The sequence below is a fragment of the Salmo salar genome, chromosome 09, assembly GCF_965601325.2.
Source record: "Salmo salar chromosome 09, fSalSal1, whole genome shotgun sequence".
Classification (NCBI taxonomy): Eukaryota; Metazoa; Chordata; class Actinopteri; order Salmoniformes; family Salmonidae; genus Salmo; species Salmo salar.
Genome location: NC_138299.1, coordinates 133,907,506 through 133,918,563, shown reverse-complemented (window position 1 = coordinate 133,918,563; position 11,058 = coordinate 133,907,506). Strand labels below are relative to the sequence as shown.

Below are 11,058 nucleotides of genomic sequence, written 5' to 3'. Positions count from 1 at the left end.
TCAGGCGGCGTGACATGCAATGCAGGTGCTGAGCACATGGCCCCGCAGAGAGGGGAGACCAAGAGGGAGGGAGAGTAACGGCAGGGGGGGGGGGCAGGCTGTACTCACTGTCTCACTTTTGCAGCACTGCCGAGACAGATTGCGCTAGGCTATCTGCGTGAGCAGCAGGCAGCCAACCACGTTACGGAAAAGCCACTCCTTCAGTGCACGGCGCTAGCTAATCAGGCTTGGGGACACTGGTCTTCTGACTAGCGTTTGTGGTGATTGGGGACACTGGTCTTCTGACTAGCGTTTGTGGTGATTGGGGAGACTGGTCTTCTGACTAGCGTTTGTGGTGATTGTCAATAACCGTAACCCTTTATCATCTTCTCACTGGGTCCCAAGTTGGAATAGAAAACAAAAAGTTGCATTTTACTGGAAATAGCCCCAAATAACTACTTTAGGATGTGTGTACGCAAGCGCTGTGCGTGTGTCTGTTAAACTGGGTGGTAAGTGGCCTAATTTGATAGTCCTTGCCATGTAATGGACAATATAGTCTTGATGTTCCAGACCTTGGTGCATTGTTTCCAGTCACTATGAGGAAGAGTTGCTAAGGACGAAAGGCCACTATCAAAATCCTTTCCAATCTTTCTGACTGGCACTGTGCTTTGCTAGAATGAGAGCACCGTGAACAATACAAAACAACGGTGTCCTCGACTCCTCAATTCTCAGCGGTTGGCAGAAGATGGAGTGGCCATTACCGGCTGTGTGGAACTGAACAGCAAACTCACTTTTCTAACATCCGTTATATGCAAGCTGTGACAGTGTGAGTCAAGGTTACTGAATACAGACAGGGCTGAAGGAAATAGCACAACAAGGTGTAATCTTGCTGCGACAGTCTGGATAAAGGAACAGTATGTTTTCTGAAAACTGAAGAGAGCAGATCAATTCTGTTGCTCTTGAAAAAGTGATGGTTCAAACCTGTCCAAGATACTGTTTCAACACTGCAATGGCAATAGTTCAAAAACAAATAACATTCCTTTATTCCAGCTTGGGACAAAGCTCACACCCTCACAGGGGGCCCTGACCCAAAAACACACCATCTGACCCTCCCAACGAGATGATAGGATCTGGGGCTGCTTTGAAAGGACGTGTCATTGAGAATCAGAACTGAACAACCCACAGTATTATATAGGCCTCTGTTGATGACATAAATCCTTAAACAAGGCCTGGAATCAAAGAAAATAAAACACTAACAATTCAAAACCTGTGATTTCCTCTCTCAATATAATTTTTTTTTCCCCAATCAAGACTGAATGAATTCGAAAATGTCAAATTTGTTCATTCAAAGAATTGGACTTGGAAAAGGAACTAAGTTAAAATCTTTGCCCGTGAAAAATAAACTCTAAAATCATGATCTACTCTTAAAACAGAGAAATGCTCATATTTGCAACATCAAGTACTTTGTATTATATTGATATGTTCTGTAGCTGACATGAGCAGCTTTCCCCACCACATTTCCCCTCCAACAGCACAGCTCTTCTTCTTCCCAAACAGGTTCCGTCAGAGTCGTTCTGTCGCCAATGAAATCTAATAGGCTGGGTAAAATGAGCCTGGTGTTTACGGCTGCCTGTGCATGTCCCCTCCCTCTCTTTCCCTCCCCACCTTCCACCCTCCCCTCCAGTTAACAGCTAGCTAAGTCTCCCTCCCGGGCAGTTCCAGGAGATAGATAGCTTTAGCACTGAGCTGTGGCTGGGGGGGGTGATGTTACAAAGCTCAGGCTAGCCATGTGCTCTCTGCTCATGTGGCCCTATGAGCAGAGTGAGGCAGGCTGGAGGGAAGGCTGAAAGAAGAGCGGGAGGAGTCCCAGTGCTGAGCACTCCAGGGTTTAAGAGTTCCAGCATGGTGTACACAGCCATTCTCACTCTCTCCCCAGCCATCTCTCACACACAGCCATTTTAACACGCATTAAATCAAACAGCAGCAGTTAGGTCAGAAACACGTTCCATGTTGGACAGCACAGACCACATCTTAGGAAGTCATAAAGTAGTAAACTCTAAATAACTAATACAGCCTAACAAAGGACAACTAACTACTGCAGGACAAAATGTCTTGAGAAAAACAGCTCAAACCGACAAGCATGGGAAATAAAGATCTGCTTGCAAGCAGGCAGCCTTATATGCAAGTTCCTGGTCGGTTTGGTCTCTGGCTACTCACTTCTATGAAAGGAGGAAGACATGAAACAAGGAAGTGTGACTTGACTTCTCAGCAGAGTGGCTGATGGCGAGAAGTAACCTCGCAGTGACAGTAACCTCAGTGGAAAACAAGAGAAGAGGCATGCTCTGATAAGAGACCCGGCCTGGAGATAACATGATCAGAGTTTGTATTCATAAAGAGTCTCAGAGTAGGAGTGCTGATCTAGTATCAGGTCGCTCCTGACCAAAATAATTTCATTCATTATGATCTAAAAGGCAAAACTGATCCTAGATCAGCACTCCTACCCAGGAGGCCATGTTGCTCAAACAAAGACGACAGAAAAATAAATAAAAAGTTTAACTAGGCAAGTCAGCTAAGAACAAATTCTTATTTACAATGATTGCCTACCAAAAAGGTCCTCCTGTGGGGACGGCAGCTGGGATAAAACATTTAAATATAGGGCCAAACACACATCACAAGAGAGACACCACAACACTACATAAAGAGAGAGCTAAGACAACATAGCATGGCAGCAACACAACATAACAATAACATGGTAGCAACACAAAATATGGTACAAACATTATTGGGCACAGGCAACAGCACAAAGGGCAAGGTAGGGATATGCGTCAACAGCAACCTTGGGAAAATCCTCTGCATTATCATTAACAGCAGACTCATACATTTCCTCAGTGAAAACAATGTACTGAGCAAATGTCAAATTGGCTTTTTACCAAAGTACCGTACGACAGAACAGGTATTCACCCTGCACACCCTGATTGACAAACAAACAGACCAAAACAAAGGCAAAGTCTTCTCATGCTTTGTTGATTTAAAAAAAAAAGCCTTTGACTCAATTTGGCATGAGGGTCTGCTTTAAAAATTGATGGAAAGTGGTGTTGGGGGGGGACACATACGACATAAAATCCATGTACACAAACAACAAGTGTGCAGTTAAAATAGGCAAGAAACACACATTTCTTTCCACAGGGCCATGCAGCTTAAGCCACACCCGCTTCAACAAAAATATCAACGAATTGGTGAGGGCACTAGATGTCTGCAGCACCCGGCCTCACCCTACTAGAATCCGAAGTCAAATGTCTACTGTTTGTTGATGATCTGCTGCCTCTGTCACAAACCAAGGAGGTCCTACAGCAGCACCTAAAGTAACACAAAAGATGTTCTGCATAGATTCAGCCAGACCTGGGCCCTGACAGTAAATCTCAGTAAGACAAAAATAATGGTGTTCCAAAAAAGGTCCAGTCGCCAGGACCACGAATACAAATCCCATCTAGACACCGTTGCCCTAGAGCACAAAAAAAAAATGATACATACCTCAGCGTCACAGGTAACTTGCACAAAGCTGTGAACGAGCTGAGAGACAAGGCAAGAAGGGCATTCTAAGCCATCAAAAAGAACAACATTTGGCATACCAATTAGGATCCGGCTAAAAATACCTGAATCAGTTATAGAACCCATTGCCCTTTATCGTTGTGAAGTCCGGGGTCCGCTCACCAACAAAGATTTCACAAAATGGGACAAACACCAAATAAAGACTCTGCATGCAGAATTCTGCTAAAATATCCTGTGTACAATGTAAAACACCAAATAACGCATGCAGAGCAGAATTAGGCGGATACCCGCTAATTATCAAAATCCAGAAGAAAAAAAAAACATTTCTATAACCACCTAAAAGAAAGTGACCTGTTGCCACAAGAAAAGGGCAACCAATGAAGAACAAACACCATTGTAAACACAACCCATAGTTATTCATTTTCCCTTTTGTACTTTAACTATTTGCACATCGCTACAACACTGTGTGGAACTTCTGTGAGTAATGCAGCTAGCTGCAGCGACTGAAGGGCTGCCAGCATCTCTGTCCAAAGATGAATCAAATGAAAAGTAATCCTCTGTCCAAATCCTCTTATTCAACCTCTGGTCTGGTGCTCATTGGTCACATTAGCAGACTGCCCCACCCCTTGCCCCCATCCTAAAGTAACACAAAGGTGGAAGAGAGGGGATCAGGAGGGGGCATGTAGGGAGAGAGAGGCGCGTGCAGTCGGGAAACCCATGCCTGCCCTGCACCAGACTTTTAAAACACCCCTCCCATCATCTCTTCCCCCTCTCTACTCTTCTTCCCACCCCTCCCTTGCTCTCCCCTAACCCACCACTATTGGAGTGCAACCCATAACAATTAGGGAAGAGAATGGCGTGACTCAGTACGACTTCTACTAGTCAACTGTTACCAAGGAGAGAGGCCAGCTATAGTCTAGTGTGTGTGTGTGTGTGTGTGTGTGTGTGTGTGTGTGTGTGTGTGTGTGTACACTGAGCTTGTCTATCAGGAAATGCTGCTCAGTCTGAGCTCCATAGACAGTAGTACTGAGAAGGACAGTAAAGGGGAAGACCGGAGGATGTGGGGGTGTTACAGCAACATGAAGCAACTACACACATGTAGGCCTGTGTCGCATACTTATAACTTCAAAGGCTGGTGGGAGTTTACAACATACACTACAAGTAATTCAAGACATTTTTTTATACCAGTATTCAGTCCTGCAAAAGTGCATTATTTAAGATGGAAATAAATTAAAATGTACTTAATCTCTTCACTAAATAAGCTTATGTTAAATTCCAATAACTAAAAATGGAGGACCATGCTAGTGTAAATACATCAAGAGTGGAAAATATCTGTAGTTGTTTGTTTGTTTCCTGGCCAGTACGTGCTTTAAATACACCCTAAATCCAGCTTGGCTGTGGAGAGGGGTGGGGGTGCTGGGTCAGTCTGCTGGTCGAACATGCCACACTAACACGGCAGCTTTCCCTCATCACACAGAGAGGGAGGCAGGGGGAGGAGGGAGATTGGGTGACATGAGTTCTCTGTACACCCACACTGCCCTAGTTTCCCTCTCTCCTAGTCTCTCCTAGCCCCCTCCATGCACCTCCCAGGGAGGAAAACCCCACCGCAGCCACCAACATACAATATCAGATCCTCACCAGCACCAGAGGTAGAGGTGCACAGGAAAGTAGTGTGTGTGTGTATATTAAACAAGCACACACACAGCAAACATAGCAACAGGAACTCTATCACATCACTCCTGAGTTAAAGTAGCTTAGTCGAAGACCTTTGTACACCGATCATCTGCTTGCCCACAGCTTCGATATACTACCTGCCTGTATCACACACCATGACTCACTGAACAACTATTAATTACACTCATTCCTGTTTCAACCACAAAAAGCTTTTAATCACATGAGATTAGCTTTTATCAAGCTTTTTATTAAGATTATCTTTAATCAATCTTTCAAAAGGGTTTGTACAACTCTTTGTACATTTTCATTGGAGACTCTCTGTTCCGCCTATACCCAAAGGCAACAGCACATATCCAGACAGTTTAACTTTCTGCTAGAGACTAGAAACTTCCTTCCCTCCCCTGGACTAACCAGATCAGACCTAATGATGTTACCAACAACACCAAGGACCTTAGGATATACAAAGCAGCTCCAATATTAGCCTACTGGCACTAACACAAATAAGGATTGTTATCATCTTAGTTCAGTTGAAATTAATTGCCATTTACACCAATTTTGTAACAGACAGTTTGCCCACACAAGAAACTGCCTGTGGATGTGGTGGAATATACACCCTCACTTCACACTGAAGAAGCAACAGAAAAGTTCAGTGCTCAGACAGTTCCAGCAACACCAGACAGTAGACCAGGGGTGTACCAACAACATGGTGTACCTGTAAAACCCCTCTGAAAACAAATTAAATGACAAAACTAAATAAAAACAAACCAAAAATTCAAACCACTAGAAATTCTGCAAAAAAATGTAGTCACTGTTCACCAAGTATTCCCACAAATAAAAAAAGGAGACATGATCGTGTCTCAATGTAATCAAGGTATAAAATTATTGTTATTTTCAAATACAATCTCGTTTGGTCTTAGTCAATTTGCAGTGTACAAATTCTTATAATCATGTTCTGGTCTGCGGCTGACTTTTTATTTAAACTTTATTTAACTAGGCAAATCAGTTAAGAACAAATTCTTATTTACAATGACGGCCTAGGAACAGTGGGGTTAACTGCCTTGTTCAGGGGCAGAACAACAGATTTTTACCTTGTCAGCTCAGGGATTCAATCTAGCAACCTTCTGGTTACTAGTCCAATGCTCTAACCACTAGGCTACCTGCCGCCCCAAATCTAGTTGTCTACCCCTGCAGTACACGGTCTGTCAACAACACTTATATTAAATTATCCACAAGTATAAAACTCCAACTTTGTTACCGGAAAAAAAGCTTCTTCAAACAAAGCTTGACAGAAAACTGACCCTGCTCCCCTTGACAGGGAAACAATCAACATTGGAAACCTGGAAAATCCACAGTAAATTCAATTGTGAAAACAGTGAAAATCCACACTGAATTCTACAACTCAGTAGTAGTTTATCCTTTGCTCAGCCATGCAGTTCTTCTAGCTTGCTTACCTGTATATATCGGAGGGCGCTCCTCAGGACACTGAGGTTAGAGGTCTTCTTCTCGTCTGCATTGGGGATGTTTCTCTTCAGGGTGTCAAAGCACTCCTTCAGGTGAGCACGTCTGAGTGTAAGGGATGGAGGTAGAGAGAAGAGCCTTTTAGTTAGAGGAAGAGGCATGACGAGACGTGATTTCACATATTCAGATTCAAAAAATAATAATAAAATGCTGCAAACCAATTTACCATTTGGGACTTATAAATAATTCCTAGTAAGATAAGACACATTGAACAGGTTTCTGTTTCCTGGTAAAACATCTCTGATAAGGCAACAACTCCCCTGCTTAGTCCCGTTCTGGGCATTATAACTCTACTACTACAGTACATGGAAGTACTAGCAGAATATTCAAAGCCATTAACAAGTCCAAGATGTCAATTATCATCTGACAAATGCAATAGATTAGCCATAAGTAAATAAATGGGAGTACAATTTGTTCTTAGAACAAGACAGAGAAGCAAGCAACTCGGTTGAAAAAAAAGACGTGGGCAATAGTAGGTCTCCCGAGTGGCGCAGCGGTCTGAGGCACTGTATCTCAGTGCAAGAGGCATCACTACAGTCCCTGGTTCGAATCCAGGCTGTATCACATCCGGCCGTGGTTGGGAGTCCCATAGGGCGGAGCACAATTGGGCCAGCGTCGTGCGGGTTTGGCCAGGGTAGGCCATCATTGTAAATAAGAATGTTCTTAACTGACTTGCCTAGTTAAATAAAAATGTTCAATTATACATAAAAAAAAATATATATATATATATATATATATAAAAATGTTTTTAAAAGTGCACACCTAATCTCAACCTTAAACTGCCCTGTGCAAAGAGCTCAACCCTCTTTGTTTAATAAAGGCGACCATGGGAGAGAGATGCACCCACCTGTTTTTCTCAAGCTTGTTATGTACTTCTCTTGTCCCTGCCCTGTAAAAGCACAGATCGGAGCACATTATAAGATTGGGTGTCCAGAATGGGCAAGACGACGAGACTCACAGAACAAGAATCAACCAACAAATATAAAGTACTCCATCATCTGCTACTTTACTTCAACAATATACTGTATAATATGCACAGGGAGCTAATTGGATCTGATTATTGCACAATTGTCCAATCAGGACATACCCATTATGAAGTACATAAGCCAAGAATCATTTAGTCCAAGAATCCTTCAGTGCTGTGACTTTTCATGGTTCGTGATTCTTCCGATAGCGTTTGTGCCTTACCGCTCAACAAGTGACTGACGATCACAGGCACAGTTACAGACAAAGGAAAACTAAAATGCAAATGGAGGAAAAAATCCAAGTACAAACCATCTCTCCTATAAATAACTAAATGGCCACTTACCCTCCAGGCCTCTTCTTCCCGTCCAGGTCAGGGGGGCTGCCTCGCCCCCCAACAGGGCTGGTCTGGCCTCCACACGGAGTCTGGGGGGGCCCTGGCTGGGGGGCTGAGACGATGGAGCCAGGGTAGGGCTGCACCAGCTGGGGAGACTGCTGTTGTTGCTTCTGCAGCAGTTTATAGTTTCCAGATTGGGGGGAAACAATCTGTGGAAGGTGATGGTGGTGATGATGATTCTGCTTGTGGTTGCCAGATTGGGCCAAAGCCAAGTGGTGGGAGGGGTCTGTCTTCACCTGAGGAGAGAGAGCCAAAAGCACACCCTGTCCCTGGTGGCCCTGCCCTGGGGAGTGAGGGTCCCTCCTGGGGGAGGCCAGGTGGGGTGCTGCCCCAGCCTGGGGGGACAGGGAGGTGGAGGAGGGGGTTGGGACGGTGGGGGGCAGACCTGTGTGGTTGGAGGTCATCATGGGGATAGGGATGACAGTCATGGAGGGGGGCGGCAGCGGGGGAGGGACAAAGGCGGGGCAGCGCTCTGAGTAGGGGCAGGACTCTTCTGCTCGGGTCACATGGTTCATCTGGATGGGGGAGGAGTAGGTAGTGACATCATTGCGTTTGTGGTCAGATAGCTGTTCGAGGCGAAGCTTCTCCCGCAGCTCATTCTCCTCTGTGGGGAGAGAAAGACGGCATGGTTAGAGGACAGAGCATGCTAACAGTTAGAGCAGCAAGGTTAGGTACCAGCAGAAACATGTCACAACATTTCTAGCGTCCTCTGACTAATCTCCATCTAGTGAGTTTGACAGCCGGGTTCACTCCCAACGAACGCTACAAATCAATAAACAAAAGAGGGGAGGGAGGAAAACTAGAATAGCTGGAAGGAAGCATTCAGCCAGCCATTCACCTAGCTAGCAGTGTTCACAGCTTACATTGCCGTTGTACGGTCTGAATTGAAATAGGATGCCAGACACTGACATACGTTCATACCAGACCTGTAGCATAGACCTCATCCTGCCTCCTGGAACTCTGCCAGCTTATAAGAGCCGGATAATGCAGCCGCAATGCCTTGCCTGCCAGAACAGTGAAACTAGTTACAAGAATTGACATTATATTAAACAGAGCTCGTCTTTGAGTGAATCCTATAGTGCACTATATAGAGAATAGGTGCCATTTCCGAGGCAGCCAAAGTCCTCATTACGGTGCGCTTCTTGGTGTTGGCTGGTTGCCTGGCTAGATGTTAAAAGAATAAACAGCATTGAGTTTGTCGAGTTGATTCACACAGGTCTGTAGTATGACAGGAGGACTGACTGACAGTGTGTGTGAGGTAAAATCTGTGCTGCGCTCAGTGTGAGACATTTTATTTTTGAAGAGTGGGGTATAGTCCAAGGTCAGTGTGTCCAAGTAAAAGCAGGTTTTATGCCTCTCGCCCCGTCTCATTCATACTGACATAGTTCCAATGTAGAAAGGGATATATTCTGTTGGGATATTACGAGCTTCTGTATTTCCCCAAATGCATCTCCTTACTGGAGACCCATATGCAACGACTCTAGTATGTGTAGGCCTACATACTGTAATGAAGAGTTTGTGAAACTTTGAGCTGAAGCAGAATTGTTTTTCTGGGAAAATTCCTTCTGTGATATCTCCACATCTACTGAGAGCCCAGAGAGAAAGACTTGTCTGTTAGAACAGTTCAGTACTGATGCTCTTAACATTAGGGCCACATGCTGTCCTTGAGAATGAGCTCACATTGCGTATTCCTTGTTCTTTCAACACAATGTTGTCTCAGAGTGGGGGAGAAAAGACGACAACCTGGACAAGCCAGGGAGACAAAGGAAAAGAGGGGGTTGAATCCCTGAGTTCTACCAACGACCTCACCTATCTTCATCCAATCAGATTGGAGAATCACCACCCCCAACAGCACGTGTTTCAATGTGTAGATACTAGGGGGAAAGGGGGGGGGGGTTGTCCAGTTGCTATGGTAACAGTAGTGTTAGAACCCGTCAGACACAAGAGCTTTTACAGCCATCCTTTACGTTGATAAGGGGTGGAGCAGAGCCGTGCCAAGTCTGGCCATTACAGCACGTTAGCTACACAACGTTGCCTTCTTCCCTTAGACCACCATATCCAATTAGGTTGTTCTGAGAACTTCTCAGAAGCATGGGAGATAGAGGTCATACAATGGATTGGGCCCAAGCTGTGGTAATTTACCTGATTATCGGGAGGGTATAGCTGACTAGTCAAAGATATTGACAAAAGCGAAAGTCTCAAAGTATAGCATAACAGTGTGTGTGTCGTTCACAATAGCGCTCTCTGCCTGCACATCTTCCAAAAGAGGCCATGGCCATAACATACATGGAACATGATTTCACAGTGAACACAGGCATTGGACATATTTTCTTCATAGCCAGGAACAAGCAACAGCTCTGCTCTCCCCAGCACAGCAGAGGCCTGGAGGCCAGATCATCAGCAACACTGAAAGCCACCTCAGTCTTAAGAGTCTCAAATAAATAGCAGATCATAGCCGCGGGAAGTAATTTGGGGGTGCTGCGATATTGTTCTTCGAGTGTGGGTGGGGGTTGCCCACATGCTCCAGACGGCTATCAGGCCGCTAATACAGGACTATTAAAGGCCCACTGCACTACTTTTGTGAGAAAAAAAAAATATATATATTTTTGATTCCCCCCTTATTAACCTAACATGAACTAGGCCGATTTAAGTTAGTAAAAATAAAATGTCCAAGACCAGGGTTGTATTAGTGCACACCCTAGCACTGTCATCAGTGTAAACACCATCATTAGTTTTTAACCACCACCTCAGGCCTATCCATTAGCGACAAATTGCAGTCAGAGTTCAAAGTTCAGGAGGTCCGAGAAGTGCTCTCCTCCCACAAGAACAACCCATAAAACCCCAGGAGGACTAGATTGGTTCGGACAAACCCCAGAAGGATTGGTTCGGACAAACCCCAGAAGGATTGGTTCGGACAAACCCCAGAAGGATTGGTTCGGACAAACCCCAGAAGGATTGGTTCGGACAAACCCCAGAAG

At 44.8% G+C, this 11,058-nt stretch overlaps 1 protein-coding gene across 3 annotated transcripts in view; it reads right to left on the bottom strand.

The window, feature by feature from the left end:
• Positions 1-11,058, bottom strand: part of LOC106612834 (max-binding protein MNT) — a 28,516-nt gene that overhangs the window by 12,686 nt on the left and 4,772 nt on the right. For 2 of the 3 annotated variants that reach the window (XM_045724548.2, XM_014214390.3), the window contains exons 2-4: positions 8,030-8,684; positions 7,568-7,609; positions 6,654-6,765 (exon numbers count right to left, since the gene is read on the bottom strand). In XM_045724548.2, coding sequence (XP_045580504.1) covers positions 6,654-6,765; positions 7,568-7,609; positions 8,030-8,595 — 720 coding nt within the window. In that variant the 5' untranslated portion in view covers positions 8,596-8,684. The remainder of the gene's footprint in view (positions 1-6,653; positions 6,766-7,567; positions 7,610-8,029; positions 8,685-11,058) is intronic. The other variant, XM_014214391.3, reaches the window with a different exon arrangement.